The 22,269-nt window shown below is 47.8% G+C and overlaps 1 protein-coding gene and 1 long non-coding RNA gene across 5 annotated transcripts in view; one reads left to right on the top strand and one right to left on the bottom strand.

The window, feature by feature from the left end:
* Positions 1 to 15,103, bottom strand: part of LOC108535703 (uncharacterized) — a 36,909-nt gene extending 21,806 nt beyond the window's left edge. Inside the window, exons 1-3 of one of the 2 annotated variants that reach the window (XR_001887301.1) lie at positions 14,806 to 15,103; positions 4,065 to 4,151; positions 3,003 to 3,380 (exon numbers count right to left, since the gene is read on the bottom strand). This is a non-coding gene — a long non-coding RNA (uncharacterized LOC108535703). Of the gene's footprint in view, positions 1 to 3,002; positions 3,381 to 4,064; positions 4,152 to 14,805 lie in introns of those variants that run through there. The other variant, XR_001887300.1, reaches the window with a different exon arrangement.
* Positions 3,432 to 21,459, top strand: MPL (MPL proto-oncogene, thrombopoietin receptor). Of its 3 annotated transcripts, none has more exons than XM_017881934.1 (12): positions 3,433 to 3,887; positions 4,079 to 4,211; positions 4,526 to 4,704; positions 5,261 to 5,559; positions 5,954 to 6,116; positions 6,374 to 6,500; positions 12,703 to 12,887; positions 13,050 to 13,192; positions 15,065 to 15,224; positions 15,484 to 15,580; positions 19,074 to 19,161; positions 19,365 to 21,459. In XM_017881934.1, the coding sequence occupies exons 1-12, from the start codon at positions 3,809 to 3,811 to the stop codon at positions 19,617 to 19,619; spliced, it is 1,908 nt and encodes a 635-aa protein (XP_017737423.1). In that variant the 5' UTR covers positions 3,433 to 3,808; the 3' UTR covers positions 19,620 to 21,459. The 3 variants fall into 3 exon arrangements, with proteins under 3 accessions (XP_017737420.1, XP_017737423.1, XP_017737422.1); XM_017881933.1 differs by having other exon boundaries at positions 13,014 to 13,192; positions 19,365 to 20,199; XM_017881931.1 differs by having other exon boundaries at positions 3,432 to 3,887; positions 12,703 to 13,192; positions 19,365 to 20,199.
* The last annotated feature ends 810 nt before the right edge of the window (positions 21,460 to 22,269 follow it).

The raw sequence follows: 22,269 nt of genomic DNA, 5'->3' as shown, positions 1-22,269 counted from the left end.
AGGAAGGAGGGAGGGAGGGAGGGAGGGAGGGAGGGAAGGAAGGAAGGAAGGAAGGAAGGAATCAAGGCCTGGAGAAGACTACTTTTTTCAGCTGTGTGGAAGCAAAAGAAAATGGGAAAATGACAGGGATAGAGAGTGGACCTCCTCCCATGCAGAAGCAGAGAGCCCCTTTCTCAACTCTCAGAAAGCCCCTTTCTGACAGTAATACACAAGCCCCTTGCGGTCTCTGCACCTTTAACTGCTATTATACCGCCTCCCTGTAGAAGACACAGGACTTAGTGTAGGTGTAGAGGGAGAAGGAAGATTTGAGGATAACTCTCAGGTTCTAGGCTTAGGAGCCTAGGTAGCCCATGAGAGATGCAGAACAGAGCTTGAAGAGAGGACCCAAAGGGTGTATGGGAGTTAGTTATATTTGGGGCTTGGGGAGTTTGAAGTGCCTATGGGATAACAAATAGAGATGTCCAATTGAGAATCTGAAGTTCGAGAGACTGATGAGATCTTGCAAGTTACCAGTGTGTAGACAGAGTTGAAGCCATGCGATCACTCTGGCAATAGAAAAGGCTGAGTAGGGACACCTGGAGGCAGCAAGATTTAAGAGAAAGAGCAACCACAGAAGGAAACTGAGTGGGGATGTGATAGGAGGTAGCAGGAAACCAGGAGAATGTGACATTGGAAGGATGAAGATTATCAAGTGTTGCAGAAAGGTTGAATACGAAGAGGATTAAGATGAGAGACACAGTGAGATGATTGCAGCTGGCTGAGAGGGAAGAAAGAAAGTAGGAGATAAGATTCAAGTAGGCAGGGGCCAGGTCAGGCAGGGCCAGGCATGCCATCAGAAGGCATTTGAGTGGTATTCTAAGTGGGAAATCTTTGGAGGATTTTAAGAGGGGAGAAGAAATCCGATGTGCATTTTAAACATATCACAGTGTTGTGTGGAGGACAGCCTGGGGGGTGAGGGTGGGAATGGAGGTGGGACACCAGTTAGGAAGCTATTATAGTAACCCAGACTTGGACTAGGACAGTAAGAGTGGAGGTGGTTAAATGTGTTCAGATTCAGTATACATTTTGAAGGAAGGTCTGACAGGACTGGCTAATTAATTGGATGTAGAATGCAGAGTAAGAGAAAGACAGGGATCAATGAGTATGGAGGGTGTTGGTTCGAGCAACTAAGTAGGTGGTAATGCTATTTACAGAGGTAGGCAAGGCTAGAGGAAAACAAAATAAACAGGGTTAGAGGTGGGAATGAGAATCCAGAGTTTTATTTTGACCACCTTAAGTATAAGATGCTTGCCGGGCATGGTGGCTCCCACCTGTAATCCCAGCACTTTGGGAGGCTAAGGCAGCTGGATCACCTGAGGTCAGGAGTTCGAGACCAGCCTGGTCAACATGGCGAAACCCTGTCTCTACTAAAAATACAAAAATTAGCCAGGTGTGGTGGCGGGCGCCTGTAATCCCAGCTACTTGGGAGGCTGAGGCAAGAGAATTGCTTGAACCTGGGAGGCAGAGGTTGCAGTGAGCTGAGATTGCACCATTGCACTCCAGCCTGGGCAACAAGAGCAAAATTTCATCTAAAAAATTTTTTTTAAAGTATAAGATGCTTTTAGATATGCAAGTGGGGAAGTCAAGTAGGCAGTTGTCTATCCAAATCTGGAGCCCAGGGAAGAAGTCACAGCTAGAGATATCATTTTGAAGTCATCAGCATATACAGAGTATCAAAGCCATGGGACTGCATGAACACTCAAGTTGTGTTTCCCCTCTCACTTTATCTCACAGAAGTTTGGGTAGCCCTTGCCTGGGGACTGGGGAAGGCATCCAATGTCACTACCATCAGTCCTCATAATGTGAGAGCCAGGTACAGCTAAAGACAAATCTGAGTCAGGGACTGCTTGCAGAGAAATGGTGCCAGAGAAACTAAGACTTCACAGGAGGGCTAAAGGAGTTCCATCTCCTCCAGCACCTCCCACAATTCTGTTAGTAAAATTAATTAAGAAGGAAGAAGACAGGAAGGTGATATTGAGGATATTTAGTCTGTACAGCCAGCAATGGGAGCCCCAGCTAAGGCCTGAGGGGCTAAAAATGGGAGTTAATGTGGCTATGCACCCTCCCCCCAACTCACCTCCTGTCCCCACCCCTACCCACACAAGAGTCAAGGCTCCTAGAATTGGCATAAAATCCACATACAGAGCAGTCCCAGGAGAAGGCTTGGGGTTCAGTGACAGGAGATGAGCACAGGCTGAAGAGCTGAGACCAGCCATCCACTGAATTTTTTTTTTTTTTTTTTTTTTGAGACAGTCTTGCCGTGTCACCCAGGCTGGAGTGCAGTGGTGCAATCTTGGGTCACTGCAACCTCTGCCCCTTGGGTTTAAGAGATTCTCATGCCTCAGTCTTCTGAGTAGCTGGGACTACAGGTAAGCGCTACCACGCCTGGCTAATTTTTTTTGTATTTTTAGTAGAGATGGGGTTTCACCATACTGGCCCGGCTGGTCTCAAACTCCTGACCTCAGATGATCCACCCAGCTTGACCTTCCAAAGTGCTGATATTACAAGTGTGAGCCACTGCACCCAGCCCGACCCACTGGTTCTGAGCAAACAGGATAAAAGTACTGAAGACCATTGCTTCTCCAACTTTAAGTTACATTCAAACCATCTGGGGATTTTGGTAAAATGCAGGTTCTATTTTAACAGGCCTGGGGCGGGGCCTAAGATTCTGCATTTCTTTTTTTTTTTTTTTTTGAGACGGAGTCTCGCTCTGTCGCCCGGCTGGAGTGCAGTGGCCAGATCTCAGCTCACGGCAAGCTCCGCCTCCCGGGTTTATGCCATTCTCCTGCCTCAGCCTCCCGAGTAGCTGGGACTACAGGCGCCAGCCACCTCGCCCGGCTAGCTTTTGTATTTTTTAGTAGAGACGGGGTTTCACCGTGTTAGCCAGGATGGTCTCGAACTTCTGACCTCGTGATCCGCCCGTCTCGGCCTCCCAAAGTGCTGGGATTACAGGCTTGAGCCACCACGCCCGGCCTAAGATTCTGCATTTCTAATAAGTGTCCACCTAATGCTGTTGCTCCTGGTCTACAGACCACACTTTGAGTAGCAAGGGATTAGAGGCAGCCGTGGAGGCCGCCCATAACGGAGAGGGCATGTCCAGTTCCAGAGAGAATGTGTTTATTCATGCACAAAGTCACAGAACTATTAAAGTGGAAATACTCACCATTTGGCATGTTGTGGGGCAGACAGTCATTTCTCAGCCGATTAGCCTCCTAAGAGCATAGCACAGCATGGTTGTTACTCACATGGGTTCTGAAGGTTGACCTCTTGAGCTTTACGTCTTAGTACATATGTAATCTTGGGCAAATCCTTAACTTCTCTACATCTCTGTTTCCTCATCTCTATAATGGAAATAACAAGACTATTGTGAGGATTGTCTAAGTGAATGGATATAAAGTGCTTAACACATGGCAGCATAGTAAGTACTCAGTAAAGGCTGCTATTCTGATGCTGTTATACCATTTTATAATCATTAACATAGATACAGAGGCTGACTTGCCTTTTGGTACACGGTCAAATATACAACCCCCATCTCCCTCCCACCAAAAGGCCTGTGTCCTCTCTTTCAAATTCCTCCTTCCCTCCTGCCCACTCTCCCTCCCCTGGCCCCTGGCCCCAGTGTGGTCTGGATGGGCCCCAGAGGGGCAGGGACAGGGACAGGACGTGGGGCTGTATCTGACAGGAACCTGAGGGGCTGGCCTGGGAGGGGATTGGGGCCCGGCTTCCTGAAGGGAGGATGGGCTAAGGCAGGCACACAGTGGCAGAGAAGATGCCCTCCTGGGCTCTCTTCATGGTCACCTCCTGCCTCCTCCTGGCCCCTCCAAACCTGGCCCAAGTCAGCAGCCAAGGTGAGGTGCACGGAGGGTGGAGATCACCTATGCCCAGGAAGAGGGAGCTCTGGGAGGTGATGCAGGGCCCTGGGAGGTGATGCAAGGCCCTGGGAGGGGAGGTAGAGTAAGAGGCTCTCCTGCTGGTCCCCTCCTCTTCCACGTAAACATGCCTGGGAGGACCCAGCGCCAACTCACCAGCTGTTCCTTAGATGTCTCCTTGCTGGCCTCGGACTCAGAGCCCCTGAAGTGTTTCTCTCGAACATTTGAGGACCTCACTTGCTTCTGGGATGAGGAAGAGGCAGCACCCAGTGGGACATACCAGCTGCTGTATGCCTACCCGGGGTAGGTGCTGGACTGTGCCCCACTCCCCATATATCTATCTGTCCCTGCACTTAGCTTAGTCCCACACCAGCAGCTTTCCTGCCCATCTGAGGATCACTCTGAATACAAGCCCTAAGTACCCAGTTTTTGAACAGATGTGCTTTGGATATATGTGGGCCCCAACTCCAGCCCTACATAACCCCTAATCCCACCTATCCCAGGCATTAAGAAGAAAAATGGCAGTACTAGAGACAAAAGTTGGGCATGAGCCCAGGTCTGGGTCCTCAGGGCTCTGCCTGGTGGCTGTGTAGGAGGGATCTCTGCTATGCCCACAGGGAGAAGCCCCGTGCCTGCCCCCTGAGTTATCAGAGCATGCCCCGCTTTGGAACCCGATACGTGTGCCAGTTTCCAGCCCAGGAAGAAGTGCGTCTCTTCTTTCCGCTGCACCTCTGGGTGAAGAATGTGTTCCTAAACCAGACTCGGATTCAGCGAGTCCTCTTTGTGGACAGTGTAGGTAAGAGCCATCCTCCTGTCACCCGGCCCCCTCCACTTGCTGCCCTCAATCCAGCTCCTGGAATCAGACTTATCTGTGCCCTTTCAGCTCAGCACGGATACCCCTATTAACAGACCCCCGAGGCACCCCAAGACTCCCTTGTCATACCTCCCAGCCTTGGCATCTAGAGCTAGAACTGCCCCACATATCATTTCACACCAGGGACACCCTGGTCCTCCCATCATCAACAAATCATTTATTCATCCATTCAAGAGTTACAGAATACCTACTGTGTGCCAGACACTGGGCTATGTGATGGGATATGGAGAAAAAGGGATCCCTGCTTCCAAGAAGCACTGAGTCTTGCTAGCCATCATACTGCAATGAAGTCGCTGTTCTCATGAGGGAAGAACAGAATCAGGAGCCTCCCTAGCCTGCCCTCCAGGAGAATGACAGCCTACAATTTTTGAATCCAGAAGCTGCCCCAATTCAGCCCCCAGCACCCCTCTCTGCAGTCCAGAGGCTGAGCCATAGACTGTGGTACTCAGAGTTCTGATGTGCCCTGTCTTGCCCTTAGGCCTGCCGGCTCCCCCCAGTATCATCAAGGCCATGGGTGGGAGCCAGCCAGGGGAACTTCAGATCAGCTGGGAGGCCCCAGCTCCAGAAATCAGTGATTTCCTGAGGTACGAACTCCGCTATGGCCCCAAAGGTCTCAAGAACTCCACTGGTCCCACGGTCATACAGTTGATCGCCACAGAAACCTGCTGCCCTGCTCTGCAGAGGCCACACTCAGCCTCTGCTCTGGACCAGTCTCCATGTGCTCAGCCCACAATGCCCTGGCAAGATGGACCACAGCAGACCTCCCCAACTAGAGAAGTATGCTGACCTTCTTCTGCCTCACCTCCTATCTCCTACCTTCAATCTTGCCCCAGGAAAGGACAGACCATACTTTGGGGATTCCAGACCTGGGTTCGTCCTTGGAGAGTTAGTATAGGCTCAGATATGAGCCATGTCTACTTAGGGGCTTCCTACTTTGGGTCATTCCCACTGATAAAAGTGAAACCTTTCAGGCCTCCAAATTAATGGAGATTTCCCAACAAAACCCTGAACACCACCTGAAACCCATCAACTTGGCCCCTGATCTGTGTGCATATCTATCCAGCAAGGAGCTGAGCTCCTCTCCACAGGGATGGTGTGCAAATATAAGGGTTGGAGGTTGTCTCAGCTGACAGGCAGACCTAGATTGTGAAGCTGGGATTTTCCTCCCAAGGCTTCAGCTCTGACAGTAGGGGGTGGAAGCTGCCTCATCTCAGGACTCCAGCCTGGCAACTCCTACTGGCTGCAGCTGCGCAGTGAACCTGATGGGATCTCCCTCGGTGGCTCCTGGGGATCCTGGTCCCTCCCTGTGACTGTGGACCTGCCTGGAGATGCAGGTGAGTCAACAAAGGAATAGGGAGATGGGGAGGAGATAAAAAGAAGATCTGTAGGGAAGCCTGGGCTGGATCTGAAGCTCTGGGAACCAGGGTCCTTCCTGATGATCTCGAACTTGCCATTGGACAGGATGAACTATGTTCAGGGAAAGAAGAGAGAACAGGAGTCCATGTTCTAAGTTGTATGTGTAGAAATGATCCGAACACCCTATACAGTAGGGGTACACGGATCCTGATGGGACTTACTTCTTTCACTTTAGTGGCAATTGGACTGCAATGCTTTACCTTGGACCTGAAGAATGTTACCTGTCAATGGCAGCAAGAGGACCATGCTAGCTCCCAAGGTTTCTTCTACCACAGCAGGGCACGATGCTGCCCCAGAGACAGGTGAGAGCTGAACTGCTGATTGAGGTTGGTGTCATGGGAGTGAGCCACAGTCTTGCAGAAAAAAGGAAGAGAGTGTTCTTGGTCCTCTTCACTCTCCTCCCTTGTCCCAAAACCATACAGCTTTCAATGCTCTCTTATCTATTCTCTCATCCTCCAATCGATATTTTATCTTCTCAACCCCTCTCTGTTCCCATTGGGAATGCTTTGGTTTAGTTCAGCCTTAGTCATGTCACTGGGACCATTGCAACAGCCTACAGTCTAATTCACCTCCAATGTATTCCCCATGCTGCTAACACAGTGATCTTTGTTAAGCTCAAACTGTGTATGACCTTTGTAAAGCTCTAACTTTGCATGGTCTCCCCCTACTCAAATATGTACTGCAATTTCTCATTATCAAAGCCATAAAAAATTTAGCCTGGCCTTCAAAGACTTCCACCAAGCACCTCATTAATTCTTCATCCTCTCCATATCTAAATCTATAACCAAGTTGTATTGATTTTACCTATTAACTAACTCTAGAATCTGCCCAATTGTCTATCACTGCCGTTATCCTACTACAACTCATCATCAATTCTCTCTTCAGCTACTGAAAAGATGTAGTAACTGACCACCCTGAGTCTTCCAAGTAATTCTTCACACAGGTGCTGACGGGAACTTTTTGTTTTGTTTTGAGACAGAGTCTCACTCTGTTGCCCAGGCTGGAGTGCGATAGCACAATCTTGGCTCACTGCAACCTCCACCTCCTGGGATCAAGTGATTCTCCTGCCTCAGCCTCCCATGTAGCTGGGATTACAGGCATGTGCCACCACACCCCATTAATTTTTTTTGTATTTAGTAGAGAGGGGGCTTCACCATGTTGGTCAGGCTGATCTCGAACTCCTGACCTCAGGTGATCCACCTGCCTCGGCCTCCCAAAGTGCTGGGATTACAGGTGTGAGCCACCGTTCCTGGCCTGAAGGGATCTTTTAAAAGTGCAAAAATGGGCCGGGCGCGGCTCCAAGGCCGTAATACCCAGCAACTTTGAGCCGAAACGGGTGCAATGCGAGTGTCAGGAGACGAGACCAACCCTAGCTAACACGGCGAAACCCCGTCTCTACTAAAAATACAAAAAAACTAGCCCCGCGAGTTGGCGGGCGCCTGTATCCCAGCTACTTGGAGTGGGCTTAGGCAGGAGAATGGCGTAAACCCGGAGGCGAGCTTGCATGACTGAGATCCGGCCACTCACTCCAGCCGGTGACAGAGAGAGACTCCGCCAAAAAAAAAAAAATAAAAAAAAAAAAAAAAGTGCAAAATGAACTAACACTCAACACGCTTAAAAATCTTCAATACTTTCACAGTCTAGATAAAAAAAAAACCTCACATGGACTTGAAAAGTCTGAGACCAGACCCTACTACCCTTCAGCTCATCTTGTCTATGCGCCCCCTTGATGTCCCATTTCCGCACGGGCCTTCGTGTCACCATATCGGCATATCCCCTCCTGCTCAGTCTTTATATCTGTTTACTACAGCCCTCCTGTCTTTACTAACCTCACTACCATACCAATATCTCAACCAAGCACACTCTCTAGGACCCTCTCCCCCGGCCTTTTATTAAGTCCATAGTACTATATTATTTCTTGTTTACCATGTACCGCTCCTTTTTTTTATTTTTTTTTTTTTGAGACAGAGTCCTCGCTCCTGTGCCCAGGCTTGGATGCAGTGGTTGCGTCTTGGCTCACTGCAAGCCCCCTCCTGGGTTCATGCATTCTGCCTGCCTCAGCCTCCCAAGTAGCTGGACTACAGGCCGCCTGCTACCATAGCCTTGGCTATTTTTGTTGTATTTTTAGGAGAGACGCGGTTTCACCGTGTTAGCCAGAATGGTCTCAATCTGACCTCGTGATCCACCCACCTCGGCCTCCCAAAGTGCTGGGATTACAGGCGTGAGCCACCGCACCCGGCCATACCTCTCCTTCTTGAGTACTTATCATAGTCACACTTTTATATTTACACTTTATATGATTATTTGGTTGACAATAAAAATCTCGCTGGGCCCAGTGGCTCACACCTGTAATCCCAGCACTTTGGGAGGCTAAGGTGTGAAGATCACTTGAGGTCAGGAGTTTGAGACCAGCCTAGACAACATGGTGAGACTTTGTCTCTACAAAATTTCTTTTTTTTAATTAGCCAGGCATGGTAGCATGTGCCTGTATTCCTAGCTACTTGGGAGGCTAAGGTGGGAGGATGGTGTGAGCCTAGGAGTTTGAGGTTACCGTGAGCTATGATTGCACCACTGGACTCCAGCCTGGGCAACAGATCAAGATTTTGCCTCCAAAAAAATAATCTCTTAGATCTCCAATTGAGAAAGTCTGATCTTGACCAAAAATGATCCATGAGGGCAAGATCAATGTCTGTTTTTATTCACCAATATACTCTCATCTACCAATAGTAGGTGCCCAGTAAAAAATTGTTGAACTAATGAATAATGAAAAAAAAACACTATTAACTATTTAAATATATTCTTCCAGTTTTTTCTATGTATTTACATACATCTATATACAACATTTACATTTTATTATTTTTGAGATAGGGTCTTGCTCCGTTGCCCAGGCTGGAGTACAGTGGCGTGATTATGGCTTACTGCAACCTTGACCTCCCAGGCTCAAGCGATTCTCCCACCTGAGCCTCCTGATTAGCTAGGACTACAGGCATTTTCTTTCTTTTTTTTTAAAGTAGAGACAAGGTCTCCCTATGTTGCCGAGACTGGTCTCAAACTCCTGAGCTCAAGCAATCCTCCCATCTCAGCCCTGCTACCACGCCTAGCCTAATATTTAATTTTTTTTTTTTTTTTTTTTGAGATGGAGTCTTGCTCTGTTGCCCAGGCTGGAGTGCACTGATGCAATCTCAGCTCACTGCAACCTCCACCTCCTGGGTTCAAGTGATTCTCCTGCCTCAGCCTCCCAAGTAGCCGGGATTACAGACATGCACCACCACGCCCAGCTAATTTTTTGTATTTTTAGTGGAGACGGGGTTTCATCATGTTAGCCAGGCTGGTCTTGAACTCTTGACCTCAAGTGATCCACCCACCTCAGCCTCCCAAAGTGCTGGGATTATAGGCATAAGCCACCACACCCAGCCTAATATTTAATTTTTAAATATAAATTGGATTACATTATATATGTAGTTTACCTTTTTGCTTAAAACATGTCTCAGAGATCATTACAAAAGATGTACCTCATTCTTTTAATCACTGCATAGATATCCGTAGGATAGAGATGCCTGAGTGGACTAAAGAGTAGCAAAACTGAAGTCATCATTTCCTCTATCAAAACTTGCTTTTCCTGCCGGGCACAGTGGCTCACACCTGTAATCCCAGCACTTTGGGAGGCTGAGGTGGGTGGATCATTTGAGGTCAGCAGTTGGAAATCAGCCTGGACAACATGGTGAAACCTCATCTCTAATAAAAATACAAAAATTAGCCGGGCGTGGTGGCACATGCCTGTAGTCCCAGCTTCTTGGGAGGCTGAGGCAGGAAAAATGCTTGAACCGGGGAAGCGGAGGTTGCAGTGAGCCAAGTTCATGCCCCTGCACTCCACCCTGGGCGACAGAGAGAAGACTCCTTCTCAAAAAAAAAATTTTTTTTTTTAAATTGCTTTTTCTTTATTGTCCCCGATCCTACCACGAACTCAGTTTTCCTGGACTGAAAAACAGAAATCATCCTGGACTTCTCTCGTTCCTATACCCTCCAGGCCTAACCAGAAATAGTCTCATCATTTTCACCTTTTCAATATTTCTTCAGTCGTCTCTTTCCCTCTATCTCACTGCCGCTACTCTATTTTCACATCCTCATCACTTAGCACATGAAAAACTACAAGAGTGTCACAATGGATTTCTCTGCTTCTAGTCGGCCCTCACAAATCCTTTCTACAGACTGTAGTTAGAATGATCGTCCTAAAGTACAAAGCTAGTTTAAGCACTTCCCTGCTTAAAATCCTTAAATGTCTACATAACTACTACAAAGTTAGCAGTAATTCAAGTTCAAGCTCCCCAGAAAGGCCATAAGGCCATCTGTGACATGGTCTGCAGTCTCACGTTTACCACTTAGCACCAGGCCCTTTATGCGAAAACCATCTGCACCACTTAGAATCTCCCCCAAAGCACCACACTCTCTTATCTATGCACAACCATGTGCCTGGGATGCCTGTTTGTCCCTTTTGCCTATCCTATTTTTAGTCCAAAACTCAGTCTAAACATCGCCTTAACCAGGAAGCATTCCCTGACCCTCCTAGTCTGGGTTGGATGCTCCCCTTTGATGCTCCTAAGCCAGTCTATGCACATCACAGAAAAATAGCATGTTTGTTTTTCTGTCTTTCCCACTGAAATTAGAGCTCTTTGAAGCTTATTCCTCTATGCACTCATAGGGCCTGGCACAGTACCAATTGGCACATAGTATAAATTATTTGTTGATTAAATGGGTAAACATACCCATTTTAGTGATGGTGAGCCACTTAGGGGTTATAATCAAGAGGGAGACATGATTCAATTGTTCAATAAAGAATTATTGAGGGTGACTCTGTACAAGGCACTGGGGATAAATAGTACAACAAATAAAATGGAAAAGGGGCCAGGCTTAGTGGCTCACACCTATAACCCCAGCACTTTGGGAGGCCAAGGTGGGCAGATCACTTGAGGTCAGGAGTTCGAGATGAGCCTGGCCAACATGGTGAAACCCCATCTCTACTAAAAATACAGAAATTAGCCAGGTGTGGTGGTAGGTGCCTGTAATCCCAGCTACTCAGGAGGCTGAGGCAGGAGAATGGCCTGGACCCAGGAGGCAGAGGCTGCAGTGAGCTGAGATCGCACCACTGCACTCCAGCCTGGGCAACAAAGCGAGACTGTCTCAAAACACTTTTAAAAAGAAATAAAATGGAAAAGATTCCAGCACTGTTGGGGCTTACATTAGTAGGGGGGGGGGAAAAGGAGGGGGAGACAAGTAAGTAAAGAAATAAAGGAACAAAGTTATAATAGAGACTAAAGGAGGGCGTGTGGTGGGTGGGGGGGTGGGTACTGCTAATTTAGACTGAGTGGCCAGGAAAAGCCTCACCAGGGAGGTGACAGATAAGCCGAGATCTAAATGGCAAGAAAGAATGAGTCACATGAAGACCTGCAGTCAGAGCAATCCAGGGCAAAGGCAAAGTGCAAAGATAGCACATTCGGCATATCTGCAGCACAGAAAGAAGGCCTGTGTGGATAAAGGGTGATAAACTGGCATGAGAATCATAAGAGATGAGAATGGTGAGGCAAGGAGAAACCAAATCACAGACTCCCATAGGCCTGGTAAAGAGTTTGGGTTTTATTCAAAGTGGGATGAAGAGCTGCTAAAGGATTTTAAGCAGTAAACGATGACAATTTGATTTACATTTTTAAAAGATGTTTCTCTGTGAATAAATAAATGAGAGTAGAAGCAGAATCACCAGTTAGAAATTTGCCTTAATCCAAGCAAGGAATAATAGTGGCTTCATCTAACATAGCAGTGGTAAAGATCAAAATCAATAGATTTGTGACATTATATTCTGTACATTATCACATCAACATTTGTGGAAACAAATTCTGGTAGCCATGTGGAGAACAACTTGAAGGTAGTGGCAAAAACAAAAGCAGAAAAGCCAGTTAGGAGACTGTTGTAATAATCTAATAGCAAAATAACACACAGGGGAGAGTAGGAGGAATGACGTATGAGAACACGTTAAAAATATAGGATATTTTTCTCCAGAAAGATGAGGGTTCTTTAATCTTTGAAACAATCCTGTGAGGCGGGTATCATTAACCCATTTTGCAAATAGAAGGAAACTGGAGCAGAAATAAACCAAGTAATTTGCCCAAAGTTATACAAAGGTAAGCCAAGACCTGAACTCTTGGTGAAAACCCATGCTGTTTTCACATATCATGCTAGGTCTTTCCTCAAAGGGAAGAGGCCAGACACCAAAGCTGACTTCAGAAAACATCATGGCAAAATAGCAAAAACAAATGATCAAATGAACAAAGGAAAAAAAAAAAAAGAAAAGAAAACATCATGGCATAAAGACAGAGGGAAAGCTCTAGAGGCTCCTCAAAGGAAGGAGTTAGATGATAATCCCTGCAGGCCATCATTCTTGTGGGATGGGAAGCCTTGGGAATAGTCTCTGGGGCAGGCCCGATTCAATGACTCTGTGGGGCTGGGTCTTAGGTACCCCATCTGGGAGGACTGTGAAGAGGAAGAGAAAACAGATCCAGGATTACAGACCCCACAGTTCTCTCGCTGCCACTTCAAGTCACGAAATGACAGCGTTATTCACATCCTTGTGGAGGTGACCACAGCCCCGGGTGCTGTTCACAGTTACCTGGGCTCCCCTTTCTGGATCCACCAGGCTGGTAAGAACTTTCTTCCCCATTCTTCCCACATAGTTCCCAGCCCCACTGAATCTGACCCTGTGCCCAGGATCCCCAACTCTGACCCTTCTGACCAATGGTTCTGGTGGCACGACGCCTCGTACACAGAAGGACTTAAGCTGCTCCCTGCTGACATCCCTGTAGTGCGCCTCCCCACCCCAAACTTGTACTGGAGGGAGATCTCCAGCGGGCATCTGGAATTGGAGTGGCAGCACCCATCGTCCTGGGCAGCCCAAGAGACCTGCTATCAACTCCGATACACAGGAGAAGGCCATCAGGACTGGAAGGTATGGTCAAGCAACAAACGCCCATAGACCTCACTACACAGGGGATCCCTGGGGTTGGCCATGCCTGTTAGCAGGAGTGAAAGTGTCTATGTATCCAGTCTCTGCTAGTATATCTATGTTTATCAGATTCAACTGGTATCTTAGTCTCTCTTGAGCATCCGATACTTCTGGCTACTCCTACTTAACATTTCTCTTCCCTTTGTCTTTGGGATATCAGTCTTCCCCGATTTTCCTCCTACCTCTCTGACTGAACTTTCTCACTCTCCTCTCCTGTCTCCTCCTTGCCAGCCTTCCACAAAATGCTGTGCTTTCTAGAGTCTCATCCTAGGCTCTTTTCTCCTCTGATAAAAAAAATATATCTTCTCCCCAGATGAGTGCTTCAACTCCGTGGTTTCAATGGCCATACATTATAATCGCAATTTTACCATTCTAATTCCCATATGGAAAGGAATTTACAAACCACAGGCAAATTACCAAAACGTTTGAAGTCTGTTTCCTCATTGGTGAAATGGGGATGAAGCTATCTACCTTATGGAGTTATAGTAAAAATTAAATACTATATCTAAATACTGGCATAAGGAAGGTGCCCAATATACGTTACTTAAATATTAGTTTGTCAACTTTTATTCTCATTTGCCACACATATATACAACTATGTGCAACATCTTATGGTTCCACCAAAACTTCCTCCCCCTGGACATTTCAGACTCAGTCTATCCAGAATGGAACTCCTCTTCCTCCTGAAGCTTTACTTTTTTATTGTGATAAAACTTACATACAACAAAGTGTACAAATAGTCTGTACATGTGTATACATCCATGTAACCATAACCAGGATCAAGACATAAATTATTTCCAGCACCTCAGAAGCTCCCAATGCCCCGCCACATCCCCCGCCACCAAAGGTAATCACCATCCTGACATTACCATTGATTCATCTGGACTGTTGTTGAACTCTATAAAATGGAACCCTAAAGTATATCTCCCTCAAACTTACTTCTCTTCTGTTTCCTGTCTCTGACAATGGCACCACTACTTACCCAGTACCCAAGCTTGGAAGCACCCTTGACTCTTCTTGCTCTTCCCTTATCCCTTCCCCTTACTCATCAACAACTAAGTTGATGGCAATAACGTACTAACAGTCCTCAAATTCCTACCAGGATTGCCTTAGCCTTATCTGTGACCATCCAGCCTTGTCATCCAGGCTTTTAGCACACTAAACTACTCTGTGGCACAAAACCAAGCATTAAATGCTTCTCTGGACTTCCATGGTGCCTTGCACTAATTAATTGTGATTATTTACCTGTTTGGATGTCTCCCTCATTAGACATGTAAGAGACGATGCTTTATTGCTTTCTCCCCAGTGCTTACTTAACCCAATGTTTAAAGTATCACACAGTTCATAAATGTTTGCTGTCTTCCTGCTTGTACACGTGATGCTTGTACCCCAGAGCCTAACGCAAATCTGGCATCCTCCGCAGCATGAGTATTATTTGTGGCATGGTCTGTGTGACTCTGAATATATCTGTTTCTGGGGGTGTCTATCGCCCGACCTGGAGTTGTGAGAGCACACGGCAGGGTGTGTGTGTACCGGGATCCTTGCCGAGACTGTACCTGGGTGTTGGTGTTAGGATACGTAGCTCTCTGAGGTGAGGTCTGGCGCCTTTCTCTCGGGCAGAGCGTGATCCTGTTGGGGAGAGGCTCTCGGCTAGGGCGCTCTATCCTGTTTCTGCCGGGAAGCGTGTTTTATGCCGGTGGGGCTCTTTGTGGGGATCTCCGACAGCCTGGGGATTCGGAGCTGTAGGATTTGGGTCAAACAGACGTCAGGCTGTCGAAGCCCCGACGCCGGGCCACCGCACACTTCTTTGTGCAGGTGCTGGAGCCGCCTCTCGGGGCCCGAGGAGGGACCCTGGAGCTGCGCCCGCGATCTCGCTACCGTTTACAGCTGCGCGCCAGGCTCAATGGCCCCACCTACCAAGGTCCCTGGAGCTCGTGGTCGGACCCAGCTAAGGTGGAGACCGCCACCGACACCGGTGAGGCAGGCCCCGGCCGCGCCTAAGCCGCACAGCGCCTGCGCCAGGGACGGGGCGCCGGGTGCGGGGCTCGGAGAGGGGCGGGGCTCGGAGAGGGGCGGGACTCGGAGAGGGGCGGGGCCTTGGCCGCACGGGTCGAAGGCTGCGCGGGTGCCCGCAGTGCCCAGGGCGGCGAGGGACGGGGCCAGAGCAGGGGCTGGCGGGCTGAGGGCGGGGCTCAGGCCCGGTGGGCCGAGGTCTGACCCTTTTTGTCTTCTAGCCTGGATCTCCTTGGTGACCGCTCTGCTCTTAGCGCTGGGCCTCAGCGCCGTCCTGGGCCTGCTGCTGCTGAGGTGGCAGTTTCCTGCACACTACAGGTACCACCCCCGCCAGGCAGGAGACTGGTGGTGGACCGGGCGGAGCCGGAGGCCTCTAAACAGGCATTCTCGGTTCGCTCTGTGACCCCAGATCTCCGGTCACCGCCCATGCGCACCTACGGCTTCGCCGCTTCCTGCACGTCTCCTCTGGGACTCGCCGCGACTCCCTACACTCTAACACGCCCACTATACCGCACACCTCGAACAGCCCCGCCTCCTGCTGCTCACCTTGGCGACTAGGCCACCGTCCACCCTTCAGCCAAACTGCCCACTCCACCCCCATCCAATTGGCCATCAGGTCCCACCTCCTAAACCTAGTCCAAACAATGGCCCCCTTTCTCTAGCCCTATGGACACGACCTGACTCACTGAAACAGAACCTCTTCCCCCTCCGATCTAGCCTCACACAGCCACCAGAATAATCTTTCTAAAATGCGCACATGAACCTATCAATTCCCTCCTTAAATCCCTTTAATAGCTCCCAGGATATAGTCCAGGCTCCCTATGATGACAAGCGAGGTCTGCAAAATCGACCCCTGCCAGCAAGCACTTCAGCCTCTTCTACCCTGTGCATCAGCCTTTCCAAACTGGTTTTCTCCACAAGTCAGGTTTTACTTCTCAGTGCCTTTGCACATAATGTCCCCTCTGCCTGAAATAGCCTCCCTGTCTGACTAAACCCATTCATCTGTAAATAACTTTCTTCACCAACTCATAAGAAACCTTTCCTGACCCTCCCCCGTTTGGCCGCTGCTTTGTGCTCCAATACAGTACCAGTAGTGTTTTACTGTGTTTATTTCTTTATATATCTTCCCTATTATACCTTACTTGGTCATCTTTAAATCCTTAGCACAGTGCCTGCCAAAAACCAGGCCTTTAAATAAATGTTATTAATGAGTGACTCATTTATGTGGGAAGACGAAGGCTGAGGAGAAATGCCATTGGAGGCTATAAACATGAAGGGTAGAATGCATCCCACCTCCGTCCTTCATCTGCTGCTTCTTGAAGACTTAGCTCAGAAGTCAGCTCCTCCAGATGGTGTCTTTTGATGGTCCTGGGTTGGTTCAGGTGCCACTCTCGTGGGCTACCATCTCCCTCTGAACATACCTCTCTTTGAACTTTTTTTTTTTTTTTTTTTTGAGACGGAGTCTCACAGTCGCCCAGGCTGGAGTGCAGTGGCCGGATCTCAGCTCACTAAGGGAGTCTTTGAACTTTTAATCTGCCCATATGTATGAGCAGACTGAAAGGTAGCCTCCATGAAGGTAGCCAGATCCAACAAAAAAGTTGGAGAAGTAGGAGGAGGTGGTCTGCTGAGAAGGCATACTCAGTTCCTTTTCCCCAATTTACCAGGTAAGTGACACCTCCTCCTCTGGAGAGATATGAGTGAGGTCACTGAAGCAGCCTGAAATGTTCTGCTGACGTCCCTCCACATGGAAATATGAGGCTAAAGAATTGAGGTTCTGGCCGGGCGCGGTGCCTCACGCCTGTAATCCCAGCATTTTGGGAGGCCAAGGTAGGCGGATCACAAGGTCAGGAGATTGAGACCATCCTGGCTAACACGGTGAAACCCCGTCTCTATTAAAAATACAAAAAAACTAGACAGGCGTGGTGGTGGGTGCCTGTAGTCCCAGCTAGGCAAGAGAATGACGTGAACCTGAGAGGCGGAGCTTGCAATGAGCGGAGATGGCGCCACTACACTCCAGCCTGGGTGACAGAGCAAGACTCCGTCTCAAAAAAAAAGAATTGAGGTTCCTCCAACACACCTTAATCCATATTTTTCCCAGATAACTTACTAATAAGCTCCACTGGTTTTATTCATTCATTCATTCATTCATTCAGCTAATTTACTGAGCACATACTATGGGTCAGACACTATTCTACACCCTAGAAATATAGGAGTGAATAGACAAACTCTCTGTTCTCGGGGACCATATGTTCTAGTGGGGTGAGACAGACAAAAAGAAATATATATAACAATACAATAAATGTGCAACAAGTCAAGTGCTATAAAGAAAAATGAAGTACAGCAGGAGATAGCCTGTCATGGGGAAAGGAAGTGGTACTACAGTGGTCCCCTCTTATCCACAGTTTCACTTTTTGTGGTTTCAGTTACACGTGGTCAATTAAGGTCCGAAAAAAATTAAGTGGAAAATTCCAGAAATAAACAATTCACATATTTTAAATTGTAAGTAACATGATGAAATCTCTTGCCATGCCGCTCTGTCCCACCCGGGATGTAAATCATCCCTTTGTCCAGCATCTCCACGCTGTATATGCTCTCTGCCGCACAGTCACTTAGCAGCTATCTTGCTTATCAGATTGACTTGTTGAGGTATTGCAGTGCTGTGTTCAAGTAACCCTTATTTTAGTTAATAATGGCCCCAAAGGACAAGAGTAGTGATGTTGGCACATTATTATGCTTGTTCTATTTTATTATTAGTCATTGTTAATCTTTTTTTTTTTTTTTTTTGCGGTTTTTTGTTTTTTTTTTTTTTGTAGTTAAGACGAATCATTATTCGTTCGAGGTACACAGACAAATTTATGCGGACCCAGGGCAGAGGCTGTAGATGATTCATATTTCCAATTGGGAGGTGAGGGACTCGCTTTGGTGCTTTATTAATATCGAGGGCCAAACGGTGAATCCGGCTCTCTATGCAGAATCAGACGGAAATTTAGCATTCCTGTATCCTTTCTGCTTCCTCTCAAGATGCTTTCGAGAACAGCAACTCGCCTTTCCTTCAATTAAATGTCGTAGAGATCTTCAGGAAGATCAGGAGCAAGTCCCTTAGACTTAAGAATTCTTAAGGATTGTTATTGCCTGTCACAAAACGTACTTGTGCAACACCATGTGAATGTCTCTCAGGATCACACCGATTGTGTGAAGAGTCAGGTCCTTCTGGCCAGTTTGTAAAATCTGCTCCTTCAGTCGGTCAGCGATGTTCGGCTGGTCAACCAAGTGGGGACGCTTTGCGTCGGATAGGGGCAAAGCCGACTGGACAGGCCCTTCCCGGGAGCATGCATGCGACCCGATCGATGGCGGGCGGTCAGACAGCGAACCATTGTTAATCTCTTACTGTGCCTAACTTATAAACTTTATCATAGGTATGTACGTATAGAAAAAACATCTGCTGGGAGTCTTGAAACATATCCCCTGCAGATAAAGGGGGACTACTGTGTTTCAGGCAGGGTAGTCAGGGATGACATTTGAACAGAGGCCCACAATGAGGTGAGGGAATGAATCCAGTGTTCCAGACAGAACAAACATTGGAATGTTTGAGGAAACTGCAGCACCCTTTGTTGAACCTGCCCACCACTGACTTCCCTCCCCTACCTGAGGTTTTCTTCTTACTGTACTCCCCTGCCTGACTTTGTTGCCTTGACCATGCTGTTATCTCTTCAAGTCTTACTCCCTGGCCTCACTGCTCCCCTATCCCAACTGCTCTTCTCCTCCACACCAATTTACTGCCATGGCTCAATCTGCTTTTCTTCTCCCCCAGGAGACTGAGGCATGCCCTGTGGCCCTCACTTCCAGATCTGCACCGAGTCCTAGGCCAATACCTTAGGGACACTGCAGCCCTGAGTCCGGTGAGTGAGGTTCCCTCCCCTGTGCCCACCACCAACCCTGCCTGGTACTGGATCTTTGCCCCAACAACACAACTTGTTCAAGGTCCTTGCCCTACCAGCGTGCCATACCCCAGCACTACCCCAGCCCTTCTCCTTCCTGTACAGTCCAGCCCCTCCTCCCACAGGATCTGCTCTAATCCAATGCCTCTCCTCATCTCTCCCAGCCCAAGGCCACAGTCTCAGATACCTGTGAAGAAGTGGAACCCAGCCTCCTTGAAATCCTCCCCAAGTCCTCAGAGAGGACTCCTTTGCCCCTGTGTTCCTCCCAGTCCCAGATGGACTACCGAAGATTGCAGCCTTCTTGCCTGGGGACCATGCCCCTGTCTGTGTGCCCACCCATGGCTGAATCAGGGTCCTGCTGTACCACCCACATTGCCAACCATTCCTACCTACCACTAAGCTATTGGCAGCAGCCTTGAGGACAGGCTCCTCACTCCCAGTTCCCTGGACAGAGCTAAACCCTCAAGACTTCTCTGTGAACTTCCATACCCTACCCCCACAACACAAGTACCCCAGACCTCACCTCCATCCCCTTCTGTCTGCCCTCACAATTAGGCTTCATAGCACTGATCTTACTCTACTGCTGCTGACATAAAACCAGGACCCTTCCTCCACAGGCAGACTCATTTCACTAAGCTCTTCTTTTACTTTCTCTCTCCTCCTTAATGCCAAACACCTTGAAAACAAGCCTTCACTTCCCCACACTCCCCATTTACTCTTCAGACTACTTCAATTAGTTCCCCACTACACTTTGCTAGTAAAACTGCCCAGGCAAAGTGCACCTCAAATCTTCTAATTCCAAGATCCAACAGGATTTCATTAATCATCAGTTCCTTTGATCTCTCTGTGAGATTTGTCATGGCTGACTACTCACTTTTCCTTTAAATTCTTTCCTACCTTGGTCCTGCCTCTTTGAGTAGACTAGTAGTTTTTTTTGTTTGTTTGAGACAGGGTCTCACTCTGTCACCCAGGCTGGAGTGCAATGGCGCGATCTCAGCTCACTGCAACCTCCACCTCCTGGGTTCAAGCAATTCTTGTGTCTTGGCCTCCCTAGTAGTTGGGATTACAGGTGCACATCACCACACACAGCTAATTTTTTTTTTTCGAGGCAGAGTCTCACTCTGTCGCCAGACTGGAGTGCAGTGGCGTGATCTTGGCTCACTGCAACCTCCGCCTCCCAGATTCAAGCAGTTCTGCCTCAGCCTCCCAAGTAGCCAGGATACAGGCGCCTGCCACCACACCTGACTAATTTTTTTGTATTTTTAGTAGAGATGGGGTTTTGCCACATTGGCCAGGATGCTCTCAATATCCTGACCTCATGATCCGCCTGCCTCAGCCTCCCAAAGTGCTGGGATTACAAGTGTGACCCACCGCGCCCAGCCCCAGCTAATTTTCGTATTTTTAGTAGAGACAGGGTTTTGCCATGTTGCCCAGGCTGCTCTTGAACTCCTAACCTCGGGTGATCCACCCACCTTGGCCTCCCAAAGTAATGGGATTACAGGCATGAGCCACTGCACCCAGCTGAGTGTACTAGTAGTTAAGAGAATAAACTAGATCTAGAATCAGAGCTGGATTGAATTCCTGTCCTTCACATTTGCTAGCTGTGCAACCTTGGGCACATAACTTAATGTCTTTGAGCCTTAGTTTTTTCATCTATAAAACAGGGATAATAACAGCACCCCACAGAGTTGTTACGAGGATTGAGGTAATCTAAGTAAAGCACAGTACCTAGGACATAGTAAATGATTAATATATCTGAACTACTCTTGTAATTATTCTTTCTTACTCTCTTCTAGCATTTCTTCCAATTATTACAGTCCTTCAAGATTCCATTTCTTAACAGAGTCTCCAATCCCATCTATTCTCTGCCTTTACTATATGTTGACCATTCCAAAGTTCTTATCTCTAGCTCAGACGCCTACTACAGCACTGTGATGCTTTATGCAACTAACTGTTTACATGTCTGTTCCCTGCTACTAGATTGTGAGCTCCTTGAGGGAAAGGACCATGATTTATTTGTCCTTTTCCCCCGGCACCTAGAGTAGTGCTTGGTGCATGATAGTAGGCCTTCAATAAATTTTCTCTAAATGAATGAAATCTTTCTGGGCAAGGTTACCTTAATCCCATGCCAGCTGTTCTCATCCTCTAAACCATTCACAGGCAGTAGTAAATGTGCTCAGACTGCTCTGGTTATGGACTCTCCTAACACATTCTAATTCTCAAACAAATGGTTTTGTTGTCATTGTTGTTTTTTGTTGGCTCCAAACATACCCACTGTATCAGTCAGGGTCTTGGCAGAAATAGATGACACACTCAAATTGGGTAATATGATGAGAGTGTAATAAAGGGCAAACAGTATTTACAAAGATGAGGGCAAGATTTGGGAAAACCATCAAGGAATAGTGCAAGTGCCTCTGAGGCTAACAACAACAAGGTGCTGGCACTAGTCCTAGGCATCAAGGGGTAAGGGAGGGAGTGGTTCCCAGATCACCAGAGAGTAGCTGTAAGACAGGGCTGCCTGGAAGGAGTCATGGCCTTTCTTTGGTGGAGGGATGCGGCCAGCCTATGGGCAGGTGGCAATGAGAGAGCCAGGGAGATAGCTCAATTTCATGCTCCTCCCATTCCAGTCTTGGGTCCCTAGGAGTAAAGTCAGAGCCTTTCACATGGCTGGGGAGGAATTATGGAGATTGGGTATACTGGATGTCATCCATTTGTCCCACCCAGACCTATTCTCCATTGTTCTCCATCTTGTCCTATGCTTAGCAAGGCTGATTCATATGGCCTGCATCAAAATCAAAGCATTCTCTTGGGCTTTGGTTTCTGCTTGGGTTCCAACAATAGGAGGATATTATGGATTGAATGATATTCTCCTCCTCTCCCTCAAATTCACGTTAAAGTCTTCTTCTTTTTTTTTTTTTTTTTTTGGCCGGGCGCCGTGGCACACACTTGTAATCCCAGCTACTTGGGAGGCTGAGGCACAAAATCACTTGAAACTGGGAGGCAGAGATGTACAGTGAGCCAAGACCATACCACAAAAAAAGACAAAAGTCTTTATTTTTTTTTTTTTTT

This window comes from Rhinopithecus bieti, unplaced genomic scaffold (genome assembly GCF_001698545.2).
Source record: "Rhinopithecus bieti isolate Rb0 unplaced genomic scaffold, ASM169854v2 scaffold_12155, whole genome shotgun sequence".
Classification (NCBI taxonomy): Eukaryota; Metazoa; Chordata; class Mammalia; order Primates; family Cercopithecidae; genus Rhinopithecus; species Rhinopithecus bieti.
The sequence above is the reverse complement of the archived record's forward strand: the minus strand, read 5'-3'. Positions and strand labels throughout refer to the sequence as shown.